The 23,905-nt window shown below is 40.3% G+C and overlaps 1 protein-coding gene across 1 annotated transcript in view; it reads right to left on the bottom strand.

The window, feature by feature from the left end:
* Positions 1-23,905, bottom strand: part of LOC124606868 — a 231,354-nt gene that overhangs the window by 39,060 nt on the left and 168,389 nt on the right. The window contains exons 8-9 of the mRNA XM_047138956.1: positions 23,020-23,164; positions 236-415 (exon numbers count right to left, since the gene is read on the bottom strand). Coding sequence (XP_046994912.1) covers positions 236-415; positions 23,020-23,164 — 325 coding nt within the window. The remainder of the gene's footprint in view (positions 1-235; positions 416-23,019; positions 23,165-23,905) is intronic.

The raw sequence follows: 23,905 nt of genomic DNA, 5'->3' as shown, positions 1-23,905 counted from the left end.
AATTTATAAATGGCACATAATTAAAATAAAAGACATGTGAGGTATTATGAGAGCTGTTAAAAATTTTTTAAATTCTCTGAATATTTTATGCCTAAGTGATGTACTGCAAAACTATTGTATTTAAGCTGATTAATAGATTTTATCATATTTGTGTAGTAATAAGAACTACAAGATTCATCAGATTTTATTAAGCCTGCAGTCAGATAAGTGGAAATAAGAAACAAGTGCACCTTACCCTGAGTACAACAATGGCAGAAGCAAAAATGCATACAATGTTAACAAATGTTAAGCAGAGGCTTATTGCACCCATAATTCCAAGCTCAGTTACAGGATGATCTGCATATGTATGGGGCATCTTCACTTGGGGCACACTTCCGTAACTTGAATGTATGCATGTTAGTGCCCACAGAAGGCCCTAGTAATGAACAAAAAAAAAATCATTAAACACTTATTTATAAGTAATTAATAGTTTTTGTACTAGTTCAAATTATTGTCTGGAATTTACTACAACCTTCATGCCTATTGTTGAATTCTCTGCTGCTTGATTGATTTGATTGACTTTATTTTGTGTTGTGTTCGATAGGTCCAACTGTGTTGGGTTCTTGAGGACGTGGAACGAGTCAGTTTTTAACAAATACAATATGATAATCTTATAGCATATACAGACATTTGAGTACATAATTATATAAAAATTTATACAATAAATTCTTTGAGCAGCATTACAGAAAAAAGAAAAAACATATTTTCTTAGAATCATTAAAGCACTACAGAAAACAGATACAGAGCACACAAATATACAGAGCTCAAGTATTCTTAGTGGCATTATGTCAACTTGTATTATATAATATTAAAATTTTACAATTTATTTAGTTAAAAATTCATCTAGACTGTAAAAAGCTTTTTTTAGCAGAAAAAATTTTAGTGCTTTCCTAAACTTACTCTTGTTACGAATCTCTGTCTTTATTTCAGGAGGAAGAGCATTGAAGAGTTTTGTTCCAGTGTAGTGGACACCCTTTCATGCCAAGCTCAAATTTCTATGCTCGATGTGTATGTAATTCTTCCTCCGTGTGTTATCCTCATGATAATTACTGTTTGGTTGAAATATCTCTATATTTTTACAAACAAAACACATGAGAAAAAATATATTGGCATGTTGTTGTGTGTATTTTAAGTTTTCGAAAGCTGTATCTATATGAGTCTCTTGGGCACAATCCACAAAAGCTTGAAATAGCCATAGTATGTCACTTTTTCAGTGTTAAGTTCAACACATGTGGTGACAACCTGTAAAGCATGTGTAGCAGAGCTAAGCCTCTTACAGAGATCTATAATATGTGAAGACCAGTTCATTTTCTTGTCAATGTCCACTCCAAGAAACTTTGTTGTTTCCATTCTTTCTATTGGCTGATTACCACATGTCACACTTATCTCTCTTTTTGTACAGAACTGAATAAAACTGTTCTTACTGGAATTTAATGAGAGACCATCAACCTTGAACTAATTAACCACATCTATGACTGAGTTCCTCAAGATTAATATCTGTTTTACTGCTCATAAAAATTGTGGTATCATCAGCAAATAATGTAAATTTACATGGCAGGCTTGCACATGACAGTATATCATTTATAAAAATCAGGAATAATAATGCCCCAAGAATTGAGCCCTGAGGCACTCCACATGTAATGGAAATCCATTCAGAATGTGAGGAAACATCACATACTCCACCTGAGCTATTCAAGACAACTTTTTGTTTTCTGTCTTGGAGGTACGACTAGCCAATTGTCTGCAACACCATTTATTCCTACTAATTTTGCTTTTTGCAAGAGAAACTGGTGATCAACACAGTCAAATGCTTTGGATAAATCACAGAAGACACCAAGTGCTAGCATTTTTTCATTAAGGGTTTCTAGGACTTCACTTGCAACTGCGTCTTCTGTTGAACGGCCCTTTTGAAGGCCAAACTGGTTCTTGCTGAGAACTCCATTCTTTATGAGATGATCAGTAATTCTTACATGTATTAGCTTTTTTAGAATTTTGGAGAAAGCTGTCAGCAAAGAGAGATTTAATTTTTTGTGGTTTTAGGGTGCACAACTACAGTGGTCATTAGCACCCAGACTAAATTATGAATGCACTGCAAGGCACAATGTTAAAACAGCAACTAAAAAGGACAACACAATAAAAGGCACATTAACAGGCAAGGGATTAAAAGAAAACAGCATAATCAAATGTCCTTAGACAGGTTTGTCAAGTGGATAAAACGAAGAACACGAGCAGCTACTCCTGGGTCATCCGCTAAAATTTCATCCAGAGTACATGGCAGGCCAAGATCAATGTGCAGTGTATTAAAATTCGGACAGGACGTTAAAATGTGGTGTACCATCAGCAATTGCCAACGTGGGCAGAACGGCGCCAGTGCAGCCATCAGCAGATGGCAGTGGCTGAACCGGCAGTGTCCAATCCGTAACCGGGCCAAAACGACCTCCTCCTGCCAAGAAGGGCATGAAGAGGTCGTCCAAGCCATGGGGAGAGGTTTCAAGGCCCGAAGCTTGTTTTCAGTAAATGTAGACCAATCGGCATGCCACAGCGATAAAATGCGCTGACAAATGACCCTGCTAAAATCAGATGAAGGCACACAACAAGAAGCTGTCTTAGGCTGGAGGACCATAGCCTTGGCCGCAGCATCTGTAGCTTCGTTCCTAGGGATACCGACATGGCCAGGAACCCACATAAAGATGACCGGAGAACCATCGTCTGCCAGCTGCTGAAGAGAGCATTTGATCTGGTGCACGAAAGGGTGAACCAGATACAGATCACCGAGGCTCTGGATGGCTCTAAGGGAATCAGAGCAGATGACATAAGCAGAATGTCGGTGGCGGCGGATGTAAAGAACAGCCTGATAGAGGGCAAATAGCTCAGCTGTGAAGACCAAACAATGGCCATAGAGCCGGTATTTGAAACTGTGTGCCCCAACAATAAAAGAACACCCGACACCGTCATTGGTCTTAGAGCCATCTGTATAAATGAAGATTGTATTAATGAACTTTGAACAAAGTTCGACAAACTACGAGCAGAATACCGAAGCTGGGGTAACCTCCTTTGGGAGCAAGCTGAGGTCAAGGTGAACGTGAACCTGAGCCTGGAGCCAAGGTGGCATTTGGCTCTCGCCCACTCTAAAGGTTGCAGGGAGTGGAAAATCAAGTTGCTGGAGGAGGTCACGAAAGCAAACTCCAGGGGGCAGCAGGGCAGATACATACAACCTGTACTGATGGTCGAGAGAGTCGTCAAAAAAGGAACGATAAGACGGGTGGTCAGGCATTGATAATAGCCGACAGGCATACCAACAAAGCAGTATATTGCGCTGGTAGGTTAGTGGCAATTCACTGGCTTCAGCATGGAGACTCTCGACGGGACTAGTATAGAATGCTCTGATCGTGAGACGTAACCCCCGATGTTGTATAGAGTTGAGGTGGTGTAAGATGGACGGCTGTGCACAGGAGTATAGAAAGCTCCCATAATCCAGCTTTGAGCGGACGATCGACCGATATAGGCGAAGGAGGATGGTTCGATCCGCTCCCCACAAAGTACTGCTGAGAATACGGAGGACATTTAGGGAACGGGTACAACAGTCAGCCAAATATGACACATGTGGAGACCAGTTAAGTTTCCTGTCAAATGTAAGACCTAAAAATTTCGTTGTCTCCACAAATGGGAGAGCAATGGGACCGAGATGTAAGGACGGTGGCAGAAACTCTTTGTAGCGCCAGAAGTTAACACAGATCGTCTTCTCAGCAGAAAAATGGAAGCCATTGGTGACACTCAAGGAGTAAAGATGGTCAAGACAACACTGAAGACAGTGCTCCAGGAAACATGTATGCTGCGCGCTGCAGTAGATGGTAAAATCATCCACAAAAAGGGAGCCTGATGCATCACCTGAGAGGCAATCCATTATTGGATTGATCGCTATGGTGAAAAGAGCAACGCTCAAAACTGAGCCCTGTAGCACCCCATTCTCCTGGTGAAAGGTGTCAGACAGGATAGAACCCACACGTACCCTAAACTTTCTATGCATTAAAAATTCACGAATAAAAAGAGGGAGGTGACCGCGAAGGCCCCATGTATGCATGGTGTGGAGAATGCCTGCCCTCCAACAAGTGTCTTAAGCCTTCTCCAAATCAAAGAACACTGCCACCATCTGGCGCTTCCACAAGAAGTTACTCATAATGAAGGTTGACAAGGTAACCAGATGGTCAACAGCAGAGTGGCACCTATGAAATCTACATTGTACATTGGTAAGTAGGCGTCGAGATTCGATCAGCCAAACCAAATAAGAGTTAACCATTCGTTCCATCACCTTACAGACACAGCTGGTAACAAAAATGGGTCGATAACTGGAAGGCAAGTGCTTGTCCTTCCCCAGCTTAGGAATCAGGACAATAATAGATTCACGCCAGCATGTCGGAACATGACCCTCAATCCAGATGCAATTATAAGTATGAAGAAGAAAACCTTTACCTGCAGAGAAAGGTTCTTCAGCATCTGAATATGAATAGAATCTGGCCCTGGAGCAGAGGACCATGACCGGGCAAGTGCACTTTTGAGTTCCCGCATGGTGAATGAGGCATTATAACTTTCATGATTTGAGGAGTGGAAGTTAGGTGGCCTTGCCTCCTCTGCCTGTTTTCGGGGGAGGAAGGCTGGGTGGTAATGAGTGGAGCTCAAAACCTCTGCGAAAAATCAGCCAAAGGCATTGGAGACATCCTCAGGGGCCACAAGGACATCATTCGCGACCATGAAGCCAAAAACTGGTGAGTGGACCTTAGTGCCAGATAGCCAATGCAGGCTACCCCAGACAACAGAAGAAGGAGTAAAACTGTTGAAGGAGCTTGTGAAAGCAGCCCAGCTGGCTTTCTTGCTTTCTTTAATAACATGACAACACTGCGCACGTAATCGTTTATAATTAATACAATTCACTATCGTAGGGTGGCGTTTAAAGCTGCGTAAAGCACATCGAGGAGCACGTATAGCGTCTCTACATGCTCTACCAGTCCACCAGGGGACCGGTATGCGATGCGGAGAAGTAGTAGTATGAGGGATGGAGTATTCAGCAGCAGTGAGAATGACTTCCATGAGGTGTGCGACCTGACTATTGCAGCTTGCGAAGTTTTGATCCTGAAATGTCGCCATGAAAAGAGAAGAGCCCCCAGTCTGCTTTGGAGATGTTCCAACTAGTTGAGCATGGAGATGGGGTATGATGCAGTAGACAGATAACACAAGGGAAGTGGTCGCTCGAATACTTATCAGAAAGAGTGTACCACTCGAACTGACACGCAAGTTGGGTAGTACATATAGAGAGGTCTAAATGGGAATAGGCGTGAGTTGTGTCCGAAAGACAAGTAGGGGCACCAGTATTGAGGCAGACAAGATTGAGGTGGTTGAAAAGGTCTCTCGGGCAGGATGCTGGAGCGCCCCAAAGGGGATGGTGGGCATTGAAGTCTCCAGTCAACAAAAATGGTGCAAGTAGCTGAGCAAAAATTTGCATCATGTCTGCTCTAGTAACGGCAGACGATGATGGAGTGTAAACAGTACAAATGGAAAATGTGAAAGTGGGGAGAGTAATTTGGACTGCAACTGCCTACAGATCGGTGTGCAATGTGATGGGATTGTAGTAGATATCATCCCGGACCAGCAACATAACCCCTCCATGAGCCGGAATACCTGCCACAGGGGGACGTCAAAACGCACAGAGGTATAGTGTGCCAAGTCAATACGATTGCATGGGCATAGCTTTGTTTCCTGGAGAGCTACTACGAGTGGACAGTGCAAGCGTAGCAGCAACTTTAAGTCCACTCGGTTGGAGCGAATGCCACGAATATTCCAATGAAGAAGTGCCATCGTGAGAAGAAAAAGAAAAAGGAGAAGCAAGAAGGGGTCACCTCGAAGGCTGCTGAGGGCCTGGCTTCGAGCTAGCACTGCTGCCGCTATCAATAGGCAGAGAGTCATCGTCCATTTTTTCAATAGGTTTGTTGGCCACCTTGTTAAGATGGTCGGGAGGGGAAGCTTCATCCGCCAGTGTACGGCCAGATGTTTGGCTACCAGCAGTGCGGCCGGGCGAAATGGATGACGGCCTGGGGCGGCAACCACTGGGTGGTGCAGAAGAAGAAATGCGCCGTGGCGGTGAAGGAGAACTTTTCATCCTCTGAGCCTTCTTGGAAGGTCATTTAGTCGAAGTATTGGTTGATGGATGGGAGTTCAGGGTACGTAAGAAGTCTTCATGGGACGGTTCCTTCTTGAAGGCCTGGGGCGGCAACCGCTGGGTGGTGCAGAAGAAGAAATGCGCCGTGGCGGAGAAGGAGAACTTTTCATCCTCTGAGCCTTCTTGGAAGGTCATTTAGTCAAAGTATTGGTTGATGGCTTGGAGTTCGGGGTACGTAAGAAGTCTTCATGGGACGGTTCCTTCTTGAAGGCCCGTGCATCTGACTTCTGGGTCTTAGTCTTGGCAGAAGCTGATGAAGGTGCTTGCATCTTAGGGGTGACGGGAGGAAGAGGAAATGTTGACCGGGCGATCTTAGCACTGGCCGAATGGATGACCGTAGTGCTAAAGGTCAGATCGCATGTCTGTGTCAATACCTCCCTGGTAGGCCGAGGAGAGGCAAGGACCGTACTGTATTTCCCCACTGGGTGCAGCATGGGCTTCCTACTAGCAAAAAGCTTGTGAGCATCGGAGGTGGACACTTTCTCTTTGACCCGAATTTCCTGTGTACAGCATTTATCCTTTTAGATGGGACAGTCGCGAGAGCATGCTGCGTGGTCACCCTGACAGTTCACGCAATGAGGAGACGGCGGTGAACAGTCACCCTCAAAGGCGTCCCTGCAACAAGTGATGCATTTAGCCACATTAGAACAAGACTGGTGGGTGTGGTTAAAATGCTGACTCTGGTAGCAGCGCATAGGTGTCGGGATATAGGGGCGAACAGAAATAACCTCATAGCTGGCTTTGATGCACGACGGCAGCTGAACACTATCAAAGGCCAAGAAAGAGTCCTGGTCAGTACAAAGTCATTGTCGACCTTTTTCATGACCCTATGGACAGCTGTCATGCCCTGCTCAGCGAGGAAAGACTGAATCTCCTCGTTAGTCAATCCGTTGAGTGATCTAGTAGATACCACACCAAGCAACGAATTCAAAGTGCGGTGAACCACCACCCGGACAGGGAACGTGTACAGGAGTGTGGCCCAAAGGAGTTTTTGTGCCTGAAAGGCGATCTCAGTTTCCAACAACAAAGTACTGGTACGCATCCTGGTACAAGACTTGACAGATCCGGCTATGGCATCTACGCCATTCTGAATAACGGAAGGGTTTACAGATGAAAAATCCTTTCTGTCCTCAGATCTAGAAACTATGAGGAGCTTTGGGGCAGGCGGTAGTACTTTTGTCACTGGTGGCTGGTCAAGTTTCCATTTTTGGGCAGAAGTTGAGAGAGAAGAAGGAGAAGAGAAATCCATTGCGGATGAATCCCCCATGATTTCCAGCATCTCCGATGGCACGCTCCTTCCTTGTGGGAACCCTCTCAGAGGGCGCTCTCACCTTAGGTGAATGTTTACACCTCAGGTCACACTTCCCAAGAAAGAGATGGAGGGACCAACTGGCATGGGAGAGGGAGAGAGAGGACATGCTGTCTCAAATGCCGAGGCAGTGACCATAGGGTGGACAAGAAGGCAATGAGAAGAAGGCAAGGTAGAAAGTAAGAAAGACAGTGAGAGAGGAAGAAGGACAAAGAAAGGAAACAAACAAAGGAAACAAACAAAGGAAGGAAGAAACCAGAATAAGCGATAAACCAAAATGACCACAAATGTAAGTGGTTGAACCATCCGTCTCCGGATGCAGGCACAAACTACGCCCTTGAGTGGGAGGGACTCCTTTTAGTCACCTCTTACGACAGGCAGGAATATCTTGGGCATATTCTTACCCCGTACCCGAAGGGGGAACCAAAGAGAGAGGTCAATAGTCAGTTCAGCTTTATCGCCCTTTTTGTACTGGGGCTTCACAATGGCATACTTGAAAAGTCTACTGGGAACTACACCTTTCTGAAGGGAAGCATTTAAAATATGGTAGAGAATGTCCCTTATCCACACAAGAATATTTCAATAAATTACTAGATATATTATCAACCACTGCAGAGTTCTTACTTTTTAGAGAGTTTTTTTGAATTTCTTCTGCAGTTGAGGTTTTGTGGAGAATAGCTTCCATGTACTATGTGCCATGTTGGTACTGCAAAGAGCTGGAAGGAAAACTAGAGCCATTATTTTACCAAGAGGATGCAGCTCTTACTGTATGACTTACTAATAGTAACACTCTCTTCGGTAAAATATTCCAAAACTAAAATAGTGCCCCATTTACCTATCCAGTTGGCACTGCTCAGGAGGACGTTACCAGAAGAAGAAGGAAGAAAAAAGAAAAGGCCTCTTACAGGTGCCTTTCAGGCACAAATTAGAAAAATTTGAAAAAGGGAAATGGATAGGATGAAATTGGATATGGTACATATTATTGAAGTGTGATGGCAGGAAGAATCTAACATTCCACACTTAACCTGTAAAAGGCCTTTTTTCCTTTTTCTTCTGGTAACATCCTCCTGAGCATTGCCCAATTGGATAGGTAAATGGGGAACTATTTTAGTTTTTGGAATATTTTACTGAAGAGAGTGTTATTATTAGTAAGTCATACAGTAAGAGCTGCATCCTCTTGGTAAAATAATGGCTATAGTTTTGCTTCCAGCTCTTTGCAGTACCAACATGGCACATAGTACATGGGAGCTATTCTCCACAAAACCTCTTGAGTCACTACAAATAATATATGGTTCTAATGTACACTAAACGTTAGGCACAATTTTTAGAAAGAAAACCAAAACCAAAAACTTGATTCATATGATGATAGGTGACAGTACCTCCCACAAAACTCTACAAGGTATAAAAAAAAAAAAAAAAAAAAAACAGATTCCTCACACAGTGAAGTAGAAGAAGAAGAAATAGGACTATAGATAGAACAACCTTGTAGTGACTCCTACATGCTGATACTGCAGTTGGCACGTATGATAGTCACTTGTGCAGTCCGCAACTCGTGGTCTTGCGGTAGCATTCTTGCTTCCTGCGCACGGGGTCCTGGGTTTGATTCCCGGTGGGGTCAGGGATTTTCTCTGCCTCGTGATGACTGGGTGTTGTGTGTTGATCATCATTTCATCATCATCATCATCATCATCATTGACTCGCAAGTCACCGAAGTGGCGTCAACTTAAAAGGACTTGCAATACGGCGGCCGAACTTCCCCGCATGGGGCCTCCCAGTCAACAATGCCATACGATCATTTCATTTAATTTCACTTGTGAAAATCCCACGTGTTGTTTGGCACAGTTTGTGTGCAAGTGCGAAGACAGAAGAATGTCATCCTGATGCTGAGAATTTTCATAATTTGGAGCATGATGATATGCCTGTAGTCACACACCACATTTGTTCTTAGAATAACAGAGCAACTACTGATTTTTACTCTTTGTTAGAAATGTTCTGTTACTCTTAATAAAAAACAATGCCTGCACCTAACTCAGTAATTTGGTTTTGGGAGTTAATAAATCTGTGTAAGTTCCATCTCATTTTTCATTGAATGGAAGATTGAGTATGGTATGGTTCCATGTAATTACACATCCCATCAGTGGTGACCCAAATAAGAATTTTTGTTGTACATGGTTAACAAACAGTGATGGAATCATCAATGGCATTGTGCCTGGCACAATTCTATATTGTGGTTCGTTCAGGTGGAGGACAGAAATTCCTACACCGATATAACCGATAACACTAAATTTTAAAACTTCCTGGCAGTTTAAAACTGTGTGCCGGACCGAGACTTTAACTCAGGACCTTTGCCTTTCGCAGGCAAGTGCTCTGCTATCTTAGCTATCCAAGCACAACTCATGACCTGCCTTCACAGCTTCAATTCTGCCAATACCTCGTCCTACCTTCCAAACTTCACAGAAGTACTAGCACTCCTGGAAGAAAGGATATTTCGGAGACATGGCTTAGCCACAGCCTGGGAGATGTTTCCAGAATGAGATTTTCACTCTGCAACAGAGTGTGTGATGAAATGAAACTTCTGGCAGATTAAAACTATGTGCCGGACAGAGACTCGAACTCAGGACCTTTGCCTTTCGCGGGCAAGTATTTTATGAGCCTCGGTCCAGCACGCAGATTTAATCTGCCAGTAAGTTTCATATCAGCACACACTCTGCTGCAGAGTGAAAATCTCATTCTGGAAACATCCCCCAGGCTGTGACTAAGCCATGTCTCTACAATATCATTTCTTCCAGGAGTGCTAGTTCTGCAGGCTTCACGAAGAGCTTCTGTGAAGTCTGGAAGGTAGGAGATGAGGTACTGGCAGAATTGAAGCTGTGAGGGCGTGTCATGAGTTGTGCTTGGGTAACTCGAATGGCAGAGCACTTGCCCCCACGAAAGGCAAAAGGTTCCGAGTTTGAGTCTCGGTCCGGCACACAGTTTTAATCTGCCAGTAAGTTTCACATCGTTGCACAGTCCACTGCAGAGTGAAAATCTCATTCTGGAAACACTAAATTTTCTTTGGTTGTAAGCTAGCTCAACCGTCGATATGCTATGGTGGTCCAAGACATAATAACAGTTCCTCAGACAGAAACTACCTATGACAAACTTAAAAGCAGGGCTCATATGTCATTTAGTAGCTTTACAGGAAGATTGCATTCACCAGGTATTATCTAAAGAAGAAATGGCCAACAGAAAGCCCTCACAATACTTTCACTATCTTCACAACAAAGTAGACATCAGCACCATTCCTGACATCCTCATGTGCACAATTTGGAGCTACTGTCTGCAGTTGCAGAACTTGCTGGCTCTGATGTACAGAAGACATGTCAAGGCTACAATTTGCTTATCTAAAATTCTGTCACAATTAAATAATACTTTGTAGAGCGTTTACTTACTTGAAATTTGTCAGACTTCCAGTATTTACATCTACTATAACTCTCATAAATTTTTAATCCATTTTGAATTACCCTTTCTCTCACCTATTACGTACTTTAGATCCCTTCACCAAAAATCTACGTCCAGTGGTTGGAAGAAAATATAAATCACACCTGCCTACAAAAGAGTAACACTGTGTCAAATTTTACCATCCACCATCATTCACACTGATCTGCTGTAAAATAAAATTCTAGGATGTATTCTGAGATCAAACTAAATGAATTATCTCAAAACCAGTGACATCCTTCATGCCAATCTGCATGGAAAATACCATCATATGGGGCATGACACAAACTTTGTTACTAGGTTGAGGATTTCTTGGTATGGATGGGAGTCAGTGTTACCACACTTGTAAAGAATCTTCAAACATGCCCAGTGCAAGTGTGATGGTTGGGCTCCATGCAGTTGATGATGCATATTACTAACCTGGCAGATAATATTAACAGGAACCTCAGATGCTTTGCAGATCATACAGTTATCTATAATGAAGTATTATCTGTAAAGAAGCTGCACCAGTACCCCAACAGATTTTGTTAAGAAATCAAAGTGATGCGAATATAATCAATTTGTTTAACTGTTCAGTAATTAAAATGGTTCAATTCAAAAAAATCCAGTAATGTAGTGGGCAGTCAAATGAAAATGAGACAGACGGAAAAAAGTATGTAAACAGTTTATCACCACCATAACTATTAACACATTTATTGTACCGTGAGACAAGACAGTCAATCCCTTCATGGAAAAAATGTTTGTGGTTGCCTACAGAACCACAGTTGTACCCAGGCATGCACCTCTCCATCCAAAGAAAATCAATGACAATGAATGTCTTTTTCATGGCTCCAAAAATATGAAAATCACATGGGGAGAGATTGGGACTGCATGGAGCATATGTAAGGACTTCACAGTGAAATCTTTGTATCATAGTCAAAAAACCTTGGTAACACATGGCCCCTTTCCTTTTTACCATCTGTCTCATTTTCATTTGACTATTCCTTGTAGTAGCCTATGACTACATTGTCAATTATTTAAAATCATGATCAGTCAACTCGTACAAATACTTAGACGCAGTATGTGGGAATTCAAAATGGAATGATCAAAGAGGCTCAGTTGTGGACAGAGTAGTTAGCAAACTTGGCTTCATTAGTAGGTTACTGAAAAAACTTAATTGGTCTATGAAGGAGACTGCTTACAAAACATTTGTGCAATCATCCCTAGAATATTACTGAAGTGCATGGGATCTCTACAAAACAGGACAAACAAGACGATAATAAACATATACTGAGAAGGGCAGCAATTTGTTTGACACATGGGATACCAGCATAATGATACTGAAAAATCTAAACTGGCAGACACTTAAAAATAAATGTCAACTGTCTCATAAAAGCTTCCTTACAAAGTTTCAATTTATCTAGGAATATACTACAGTTCTTTACATACTGCTCCCACAGCATTCTCAAAGACAATGTTAGATTAATTATTGGTTGCAAAGAGACATTTTAGCGACCATTTTTATTACACTTGATATGAGAATGGAATGGGAAGAAACCCTAATACATGGCACAATAGGAAGAACCATGTGCCATACACTTCTCTGTAGATGTAAATGGATAACATGCATCTTGTGCTGAAACAGAAGCCTCTACCTAATTCTGACAGAAGCATTGTGAATTCACAGTGTGTTACTTATACTGTGGGTAGAAAATAAAGCATTAATTCAAACTAAAAAAAACATGGGATAAGTTCAATTGAGTTTGCAGGCTGTGGTACTGTAAAAAATCATGACCAATTAAATTGTGTGTCCATTAAAATTTATGATTACTTCCAGGCAGTGGCAGCAAACATTGCACTTCCTAATGCACAAGCAAATACTGATGCATTATATTTACTGTCATGAACACTGTTTGTTGTACCAGCTGGCCCAGGTTTATTATATGAAGGCACTAAGTAGAGTTCAGAATCAGCCTGCTCCACAGAAGTAGAGTTGTACTAGTTATAATGATATTTCTAATTGAATATTAAAATCTTATATTGACTCAACAGGGCAATATACGAAATTTTTGAATCAGTTGATTTCTCAATGAATGTTTTCTGACTTTAGAAATTTGTAGTAGTGACATATGTATGAAAAATAAAGAAATCACCTCTACTCAGGGGTCCATTTAACTTCTAGCTGCCTTTTTTTTTTTTAAATAGGTGTTAATCATAAGGTGACTGTGGCTTGTTCTTAGAATTACAACAAAATACATTACTTTCCCACTGAATATAATACATCCCATTCACAAGAGAAAAATATGCCAGTCAAGACTAGTATTAGTGACAAGTAGATTCTTGATCATAGTAATGTTGATAGCATCATTGCCTACTGCTTCAGAAGAGTGTCTCATTGGTGCTTTTTTTGTTTATTTTCACTTTTCTAGGTGCACACATAGACATGTTATCGACATACTTGCAGAGGATGGTGTTTTGAAGCATGGTGGCTGACTGGTGCCAAAAGAATTGATTCAGTACGTCAGATGAAACATGAAAACCAGTTTCTTATTTTGTCCTTCCAACATACAAGCTACATAGAAAGAGGCCTATAGCATTGCTGTCCAGGAGACCCCAAGATGTAGCTTCAACCAGTAATCAAAATTGCCACACTCAATGGATCGTTTCCTCACAAATATTTGAGAGTTGTCTTTCGTGTGTATTTGTTGAGTGTAGGTGAATGTAATGGCTGTGTGTATAGTGTAAAGTCATGTTTGTTTAGTATTATTACAGTATGAGAAGATAGATGATGAAATCCAGTGATAGCACAGGCATGTAACCACTTCCTCTCCAAGAGCACCAAGGGAGCCACTGGGCTGAAACTCCCCATTAAACAGAAAGATTACCGTCAACAGTGTCTCATATGCCCTTATTTCATGAGATATCTTGGACAGATATGAAATTTAACCAGGGTATGTATGCAAAGTGTGATCAGTAATTTTATGGCTTCACCTCTCCTGACCTTGGCAGCCAAATACTGCCAGTAAAAATGTATTCCATCAGGATATGAACTAGCTTACCTCGAATTTGAATGTCCTGATACAGGCATGCTTTAGCAGACACAGCTACAGAGGTGGATACACAAACTTCAGAAATACTTCCACAGAAATTTTGTATTTGTCTCATGGCACATTAAAAGTGGCTGTTTAGAATTTCAAATATCCTGCTTAGCCACATTTTGCAGCTTTTGGTGTCCTTTGTAACTTTTGGGCTTCAGATTTGACCTTAAACATTTTTGAATATGATCCCTGTTGTCCATTTGACATAATTTATTTATCAGCAAAGGAGCAAGATACTTTCTTACCAGGACTGAATATAAAGAGCCATTCAGAAGTACCTTTGGGATTTCAGAAGATAACTGTGCCAAAACCACAATACATCTCTCTCATTTTCAATTCATGTAGTACTTGCAGAGTGTGTGTCTAAGGTGTAGGTGTGTCAGAATATTGCATACAATGGAGCAATGCATGGATTTTGTGTCCCTGAATTCAGTAAATCTGAGTCAGTTGTGATGGTTCAGTGATGTTTTTGAGACAAATATTAGGTCAAAGCTCCAACAGATAAAACAGTCCGTGGATGGTACAACACATTCTGTTAGACAGACTGTTTGGGTAATGTGGGAAAACAGATGGCCCAGGACTATGAGCACAAAAGGTGGACTGTGTGTGGTGATAATTCATCAGGTGCCCTAAGAAACTGACAACAGGTGAAAGCAGAAAACTGCAGATACCACAGTCAACTGTCTGGCACATCTTACATAAATTTTTGTCTGTAAAATCTGGTGACTACTCAGGAAAATGACCTTTGTTCTGACTCTTGCAATAACTTGCAGTGCCTACTGTATGAAGATGGTTTTTCACAGAAGTTGGTTTTCAGTACTGAAAATGTGTTTTGTTTATCTGGAAGGATGAATCGTCATAAAGTGCATGTTTCAGGCACAGAACAGCCACTGAGACTGTGGAACAAACTTGTCATTCATCAAATGTTAATGTCTTTTGTGCCATGTCCCCTCAAAAAGTTAATGGGCCAATTTTTGTAGAGAAAACAGTGATTGGTTTTGTATACCCAGATAGGCTGCAGCATTAGCTTATACCAGAATTACAGCAAGATAGCGGGGACTTCATTTTGCAATGAGATGGTGCTCGACCACACTTATTTTCAGACACTTGTGATGACCTCAGTGCCTAACTGCTTCAGCAATGGATTGGATGTAGTTCCTGTTATGACTCTCCTTGTCTTCTTTGGCCCCAAGGTCATCTTATTTAACTCCATATGAATTCTTTATGAAGTTATATGCTTCCACTGCTACCCAATTTGGAAGAATTCCAATGAAGGATGGTTTATGCAGTCTCTTATATTAAACATGACTTGTTGGATCATGTATGGTAAGAATAGCTATTGTATTGACATTTGTAGCATCACAAATGGTCCCACACTGATCAACAGTAATGTGAGTTAAAATTTGGAAGGGTTCTCTCTACACTGGCATATGTGCGTTTTCTGTAAGTCGGGCCATGTGTGTGTGTGTGTGTGTGTGTGTGTGTGTGTGTGTGTGTGTGTGTGTGTGTGTGTGGAGAAGAACAACATAAACATAACTGAAAAATATCTGTAGTATTCTTACTCACTACGCTTTTCTGTGACTTGTGTTGAGCAGCGGTCAATCCTCTCCATGTAGTTGTTATTCCATCCTGAAATTCCCATTTTCTTTGTCTTTTAGTTTTTATGCAGTTATCTTTTCAATTCCTGAGATATCATAGTAGCACAGTAGTATCTTTGTCAGGGAACCAAGAAGTTTAAGTGAGTTCAGGAATTTTGCCATATATTGACAACTCACTGATTATTTGGCACCAATAAAGTTCTGAATCATCACCTGTCAGAGTGTCAAGACCTATATGATTAATGTTCATACCCCAGCACATTCAAAGTCCTGCAATATATTGTTTGGTATCAACTGATTAAATACTTATGCAAATCCAACTTTTGACATGACGTTCTTTCTGTCCTGTAAATATCATTTCAATAACAACAACTTTCAGCTTCACTGAGCTGTCAGACTGTAAGATATCAGTACTTCCACCATTCAGATGAATGCCAATCTATCTTCAGTGGTCAGGTGGGTGTGAAGCCTAGGATTAAACTAAAAGTGAAAAAGTCCTAAATAATTATTGCATCCCATCTGAAATAAGTTAGTTCTCAATTCTGTGAACAACTTCTTGCTAGCATCCCAATATCATATCAAATAACTGTGAAGGAGCTGGGTGTAACTTGGTATGGACACCTCAACTGGTCTTGTACTGTTACCATGCACAGGGAAACTAATTTCCTGTATAACCTCCAGAAATTTAGAAACATATTTCCACAGGGCACAAAACATAAACATGAATAAACCTTTTTCTGCTGAACCTCTACTATAGCAATGCAATTAATTGTGGCATGAGTACTGAAAGCTCTTTACTGTTCGAGCTGACTATAACTGCTTATGTTCATTACACTGGCAAAATTGATTCCATGCAAGTGCCTCATACACCTACTTAATGATGACTGCAGTCATATTAGTTATGTGACTAATACATGCTCCACCAATATCATAATCGCCTGAAAGTGCGTACACCCCAGTACCTCACATCAGAGATCAAATGTCTGCCATGTTGTCATAAACACAACATAAAGTCTCACTTGTAGATAAGTAAGACTGCGTTATCCTAGCAGTACCCACCCATAAAATAAAAGCATTTGCAAACTCTTACTCTGGGGTTAACCCACCCTGTACTTTGTACAAAATTCAGTGCCATGTAGCGTTTAAGAAGCTGAACTTCTACCAACCACAACTTTTTCCTTGAAAACTAACCTATGGTCAGTTTCTCTCTGTCCAATAGGAAAATAAATGCTCCCATCTTCACCCTGTGACACTTTTTTCTCTTTTCGTTTGTTCACTAATTTCCCCTTTCTTCGCAACTTGCATTTTAACTCATTCTTTACCACCATTTCCAAACCTTGTCTCGTGACTGCAATTTATTTTTGTTGTTCTATCTTATGTATGAATATAATCCTTTTTAAGGTGATCACTAATAAAATTTCTACTATTTAAGTTACAGTTGTTTCAAATTGTTGGATTTCATAGCAAATTAAACTTCCTGTAACAAGTTTGTCATAATGGAGATCATTTAAAATATGTAGAAAGCATGACTGGTATAAGAAATGCAGTAATAAATAAGTTAATAAATAAACAAAAATACACAAAATATGATAAGAATGTTACCATTTTGTTGTTGTGTTCTTCAGTCCTGAGACTGGTTTGATGCAGCTCTCCATGCTACCCTCGCCTGTGCAAGATTCTTCATCTCCCAGTACCTACTGCAACTTACATACTTCTGAATCTGTTTAGTGTATTCATCTCTTGGTCTTCCTCTACGATTTTTACACTCCACGCTGCACGCCAATACTAAATTGGTGATCCCTTGATGCCTCAGAACATGTCCTACCAACCGATCCCTTCTTCTAGTCAAGTTGTGCCACAAACTTCTCTTCTCCCCAATCCTATTCATTACCTCATTAGTTATGTGATCTACCCATCTAATCTTCGCAATTTTTCTGTAGCACCACATTTCAAAAGCTTCTATTCTCTTCTTGTCCAAGCTAGTTATCATCCATGTTTCACTTCCATACATGGCTACGCTCCATACAAATACTTTCAGGAACGACTTCCTGACACTTAAATCAATACTCGATGTTTTCACTTCTTCAGAAATGCTTTCCTTACCATTGCCAGTCTACATTTTATACCCTCTCTACTTCAACCATCATCAGTTATTTTGCTCCCCAAATAGCAAAACTCCTTTACTACTTTAAGTTGTCTCATTTCCTAATCTAATTCCCTCAACATCACCTGACTTAATTCGACTACATTCCATTATCCTTGTTTAGCTTTTGTTGACGTTCATCTTATACCCTCCTTTCATTACAATGTCCATTCCGTTCAACTGTTCTTCCAAGTCCTTTGCTGTCTCTGACAGAATTACAATGTCATCGGCGAACCTTACAGTTTTTACTTCTTCTCCATGGATTTTAATACCTACTCCAAATTTTTCTTTTGTTTCCCTCACTGCTTGCTCAATATACAGATTGAATAACATCGGGGAGAGGCTACAACCCTGTCTCACTCCCTTCCCAACCACTGCTTCCCTTTTGTCTCCCTCGACTCTTATAACTGCCATCTGGTTTCTGTACAAATTGTAAATAGCCTTTCGCTCCCTGTATTTTACCCCTGCCACCTTCAGAATTTGAAAGAGAGTATTCCAGTCAACATTGTCAAAAGCTTTCTCCAAGTCTACAAATGCTAGAAATGTAGGTTTGCCTTTCCTTAATCTAGCTCCCAAGATAAGTCATAGGGTCAGTATTGCCTCACGTGTTCCAATATTTCTACGGAATCCAAACTGATCTTCCCCAATGTCGACTTCTACCAGTTTTTCCATTGATCTGTAAAGAAAGTGTGTTAGTATTTTGCAACTGTGACTTATTAAACTGATAGTTCAGTAATTTTCATATCTGTCAGCACCTGCTTTCTTTGGGATTGGAATTATTATATTCTTCTTGAAGTCTGAGGGTATTTCGCTTGTCTCATACATCTTGCTCACCAGGTGGTAGAGTTTTGTCAGGACTGGCTCTCCCTAGGCCGTCAGTAGTTCTACTGGAATGTTGTCTACTCCCGGGGCCTTGTTTCGCCTTAGGTCTTTCAGTGCTTTGTCAAACTCTTCATGCAGTATCGTATCTCCATTTCATCTTCATCTACATCATCTTCCATTTCCATAATATTGTCCTCAAGTACATCGCCTTTGTACAGACCGTCAATATACTCCTTCCACCTTTCTGCTGTCCCTTCTTTGCTTACAACTGGGTTTCCATCTGTGCTCTTGATATTCATACAAGTCGCTCTCTTTTCTCCAAAGGTCTCTTTAATTTTCCTGTAAGCAGTATCTATCTTACCCCTAGTGAGATAAACCTTTACATCCTTACATTTGTCCTCTGGCCATCCCTGCTTAGCCACTTTGCACTTCCTGTCGATCTCATTTTTGAAACATTTGTATTCCTTTTTGCCTGCTTCATTTACTGCATTTTTATATTTTCTCCTTTCATCAGTTAAATTCAATACTACTTCTGTTACCCAAGGATTTCTACTAGCCCTCGTATTTTTACCTACTTGATCCTCTGCTCCCTTCACTACTTCATCCCTCAGAGCTAGCTACCCATTCTTCTTCTACTGTACTTCTTTCTCGCATTCCTGTCAATTGTTCCCTTATGCTCTCCCTGAAACACTGTACAACCTCCATACAATATGGAATTTCTACCAATAAAAACTACTATCTAGGGGAAATACAATACAACAGACAGAAAAAATCTTAGTACTAAGATTACTTCCCACAAGTAGAATTTTATGAGAAACAAGAACATTTTGGCAAGGAGATGTACTATACAACAAGATTTTTTTTGGTGAGAAATGGCTTTCTCTGTAGATTATACTGCATGAAAGTAAGATAAAGGAAGAGACCAAATGTAATCAAATTTTCTAATATTACAAGCTACTTTCCCTGCATTTTATATATATATATATAGAGAGAGAGAGAGGATCTATACAAAGGCGATGTACTTGAGGACAATATTATGGAAATGGAAGAAGATGTAGACGAAGATGAAATGGAGATACGATACTGTGTGAAGAGTTTGACAGAGCACTGAAAGACCTGAGTTGAAACAAGGCCCCGGGAGTAGACAACATTCCATTAGAACTACTGATGGCCTTGGGAGAGCCAGTCCTGACAAAACTTTACCATCTGGTGAGCAAGATGTATGAGACAGGCAAAATACCCTCAGACTTCAAGAAGAATATAATAATTCCAATCCCAAAGAAAGCAGGTGCTGACAGATGTGAAAATTATGGAACAAGCAGTTTAATAAGTCACGGATGCAAAATACTAATGCAAATTCTTTACAGTCGAATGGAAAAACTGGTAGAAGCTGACCTCGGGGGAGATCAGTTTGGATTCCGTAGAAATATTAAAACAGGTGAGGCAATACTAACCCTACGACTTATCTTAGGAGCTAGATTAAGGAAAGGCAAACCTACATTTCTAGCATTTGTAGACTTGGAGAAAGCTTTTGACAATGTTGACTGGAATACTCTCTTTCAAATTCTAAAGGTGGCAGGGGGTAAAATACAGGGAGCGAAAGGCTATTTACAATTTGTACAGAAACCAGATGGCAGTTATAAGAGTCGAGGGACATGAAAGGGAAGCAGTGGTTGGGAAGGGAGTGAGACAGGGTTGTAGCCTCTCCCCGATGTTATTCAATCTGTATATTGAGCAAGCAGTGAGGGAAACAAAAGAAAAATTTGGAGTAGGTATTAAAATCCATGGAGAAGAAATAAAAACTGTAAGGTTCGCCGATGACATTGTAATTCTGTCAGAGACAGCAAAGGACTTGGAAGAGCAGTTGAACGGAATGGACATTGTAATGAAAGGACGGTATAAGATGAACATCAACAAAAGCAAAACGGGGATAATGGAATGTAGTCGAATTAAGTCAGGTGATGCTGAGGGAATTAGATTAGGAAATGAGACACTTAAAGTAGTAAAGGAGTTTTACTATTTGGGGAGCAAAATAACTGATGATGGTCGAAATAGAGAGGATATAAAATGTAGACTGATAATGGCAAGGAAAGAATTTCTGAAGAAGAGGAATTTGTTAACATCGAGTGTAGATTTAAGTGTCAGGAAGTCGTTTCTGAAAGTATTTGTATGGAGTGTAGCCATGTATGGAAGTGAAACATGGACAATAACTAGCTTGGACAAGAAGAGAATAGAAGCTTTGAAAATGTGGTGCTACAGAAGAATGCTGAAGATTAGATGCGTAGATTTAATAACTAATGAGGAGGTATTGAATAGGATTGGGGAGAAGAGAAGTTTGTGGCACAACTTGACTAGAAGAAGGGATCAGTTGGTAGAACATGTTCTGAGGTATCAAGGGATCACCAATTGAGTATTGGAGGGCAGCGTAAAGGGTAAAAATCGCAGAGGGAGACCAACAGATGAATACACTAAACAGATTCAGAAGGATGTAGGTTGCAGTAGGTACTGGGAGATGAATCTTGTACAGGATAGAGTAGCATGGAGAGCTGCATCAAATCAGTCTCAGGACTGAAGATGACAACAACAACAACAACAACAACAATAATAACAACACTTTCCCTGAGAGTTAAAAAAATACATGAGTCAAATGAATCTTTAATTACAGGTGAAATTTTTATCCATTTTATAGGTCAATACTGCCAACTGACATTTAACTGTCACAAAATATGGCTTGAGACATCAGCTACTTACAAAAATAGATGAAGTCAGTCCTGTGAGGGGTTGTTTTGGGCAAGGAGACCAGACAGCGAGGTCATCGGTCTCATCGGATTAGGGAAGCATGGGGAAGGAAGTCGGCCATGCCCTTTGAAAGGTACCATCCTGGCATTTGCCTGGAGCGATTTAGGGAAATCACGGAAAACCTAAATCAGGATGGCCGGGCACGGGATTGAACCATCGTCCTCCCGAGTGCGAGTCCAGTGTTTAACCACTGCGCCACCTTGCTCGGTCAGTCCTGTGAAATTTGCATAAGACTACCCTACTACATAGAATACTGTCACAAAAATAATTGTACTTTTAAACAACCTAGCTATTTTTGTTATCGCCCAATAAATTGTGTTTGGTAAACTTCCATCACTCAAAGGTAAAAACTGTTAACACTACAGTACAGCTGTCCTTGATTATTATTCCATGTCCATTGGTTGTTGTCATTTGTTGTTAAGTAGCTTAACCTTGTAGACAATGATTTGATTTTTGTCTCACCTGCTTTCTAAAAGATTGTGGTAACAATCAAAATATTTTGTCAAATTGAGATTTTTATCTAATGGTTTGTCAAACAAGTGCACAGACATACCAACGAAGTGTGTCATCTGACCTCACTTTTGAAGCAGCTGTCATGCTCTGCATACATGTTTAAGCATTTTGACTCTAATGGGAACAGATACCAATGCAGAGACATTGGTTTTAGCACTGTGTACAAAGGGGAAAAAAAAGAAAAGAAAACAAGATTTGGTCCAGAGAATGATTGAAATTGAGAAATAAATAAACCCCTGAGTATCTACTAATAGAAATATTACACAATATCACACTCATAACCTGGTGAGCACATGAACTTTTATTTATTTTTTATTTTATTCCACGCTAGGTTTTATGTTGCAGGCAGAACAATTATTTTCTTTTTATATTCTTTTTAATATCTTCCTGTGTACTTTGCAACTCACACTTTCCTTTGAATTTGATCTCTCTCTCTCTCTCTCTCTCTCTCTCTCTCTCTCTCTCTCTCTCTCTCTCTCTCTCTCTCTCTCTCTCCTCCCCCCTCCCCCCTCCCCCCTCCCCCCTCCCCCCTTGGCACATGATACTTCGCTTGTAAATGTTAGCCCTTCATTCTCTTTACTGTGGTCATTTTATCCTCACCTACCACAAAGTAAAACAGAGTTCCTACCAGTGTTAAATTAATCATATCAGTATGTAAAATAATTCCTAAATTTTACATCAAGTTATATGTGCTGTTACCAAATACTTTAGAGCCCATCTTGTACACTAAATGCACAATCTGTCTCAGATGCACCTACAGATATTTTCATTTTTCTACCATAGAGAGGCATTAAATCTTCTCTCAAGTCCACTGTAAAAGCAGATTTCTGTGTGTCTTACTCAGTTTGAGATTAGTCAATTCTACTTTTTTGGCACTTTTTCAGTTTAGTTACTGGAAATGGATATACTCTCAAATTAACATACAATAATGGAATTTTGTGTAGTGCAACATATTTGAGAGATACAACATGCTTATTCAAACACACTTTCTATCACTATTTTATCAAGAACTGCTTGTACAATTTCCTTACTGCATTTACAGCTGGTGGAAGGAGGGAGGCAGATATGGCTACACCTACTAGTGAGGCAATGTTGTCCCCTAACACAGAAATGGCAACACCTGCTCCGGACAGAAGTGCAATTACCATTCCAACCCAAACTGAATGAAGTTCTCCCCTGTAAAAATAAAAGAGTAATTAAAATTGCTATTATTAAGCCCACTGAATGTAGCATAATTTAATTTATACTTAGGTTCTGCATATTAATCAATGACAGATATTTTCCTCAAAGAATCAACTAATTGACTATTACTCAAGCACAGATTTGTATGCAAAATGCATTGAGTTTTTGAGTGGACTAAATGTATGCGTTAGTGATATTCTTTACCATTGTCACCTTTACAAGGTCACTGGTGCAGCATTAAAGTGCATATAAATACATATTTTGGAGAAAATTATGTTTTGCATACATATTTATTAAAATTTACAATAATGGCGTATTTTCCTTTCTCTATCCAAAATAAAAATTCCCATTCACAATCAAATAACATTTTATCATTAAATTATGTACAGCACTTAAAATTCTAATTGGTTGACATATGTAACAGTTTTCTTTATCTTCTTTAAATGATTATTATTTGATGCCGACATTACTTATTAACTCAATCAGATCTAACCTATCTTTAATTATTAGATAAAAGTAATAAACACAATTTTCACAACTTTTGTTTTATGGGTTAAGTGCATATTTCACTGACTAACATTTTGCCCCCCAATGTTGAGGACACCATCAAAAGCTATACACATTCAGACAGCAGTTTTAAACTTAAAGTAGCACATGAAACCTCCAATGATGTTTCCAGCATTTGGAGACAAAATATTAGGTAGAGACATATGTTATGGACCACAGCCTAATCGC

Source organism: Schistocerca americana, chromosome 3, assembly GCF_021461395.2.
Source record: "Schistocerca americana isolate TAMUIC-IGC-003095 chromosome 3, iqSchAmer2.1, whole genome shotgun sequence".
In the NCBI taxonomy this organism is placed as follows: domain Eukaryota; kingdom Metazoa; phylum Arthropoda; class Insecta; order Orthoptera; family Acrididae; genus Schistocerca; species Schistocerca americana.
The sequence above is the reverse complement of the archived record's forward strand: the minus strand, read 5'-3'. Positions and strand labels throughout refer to the sequence as shown.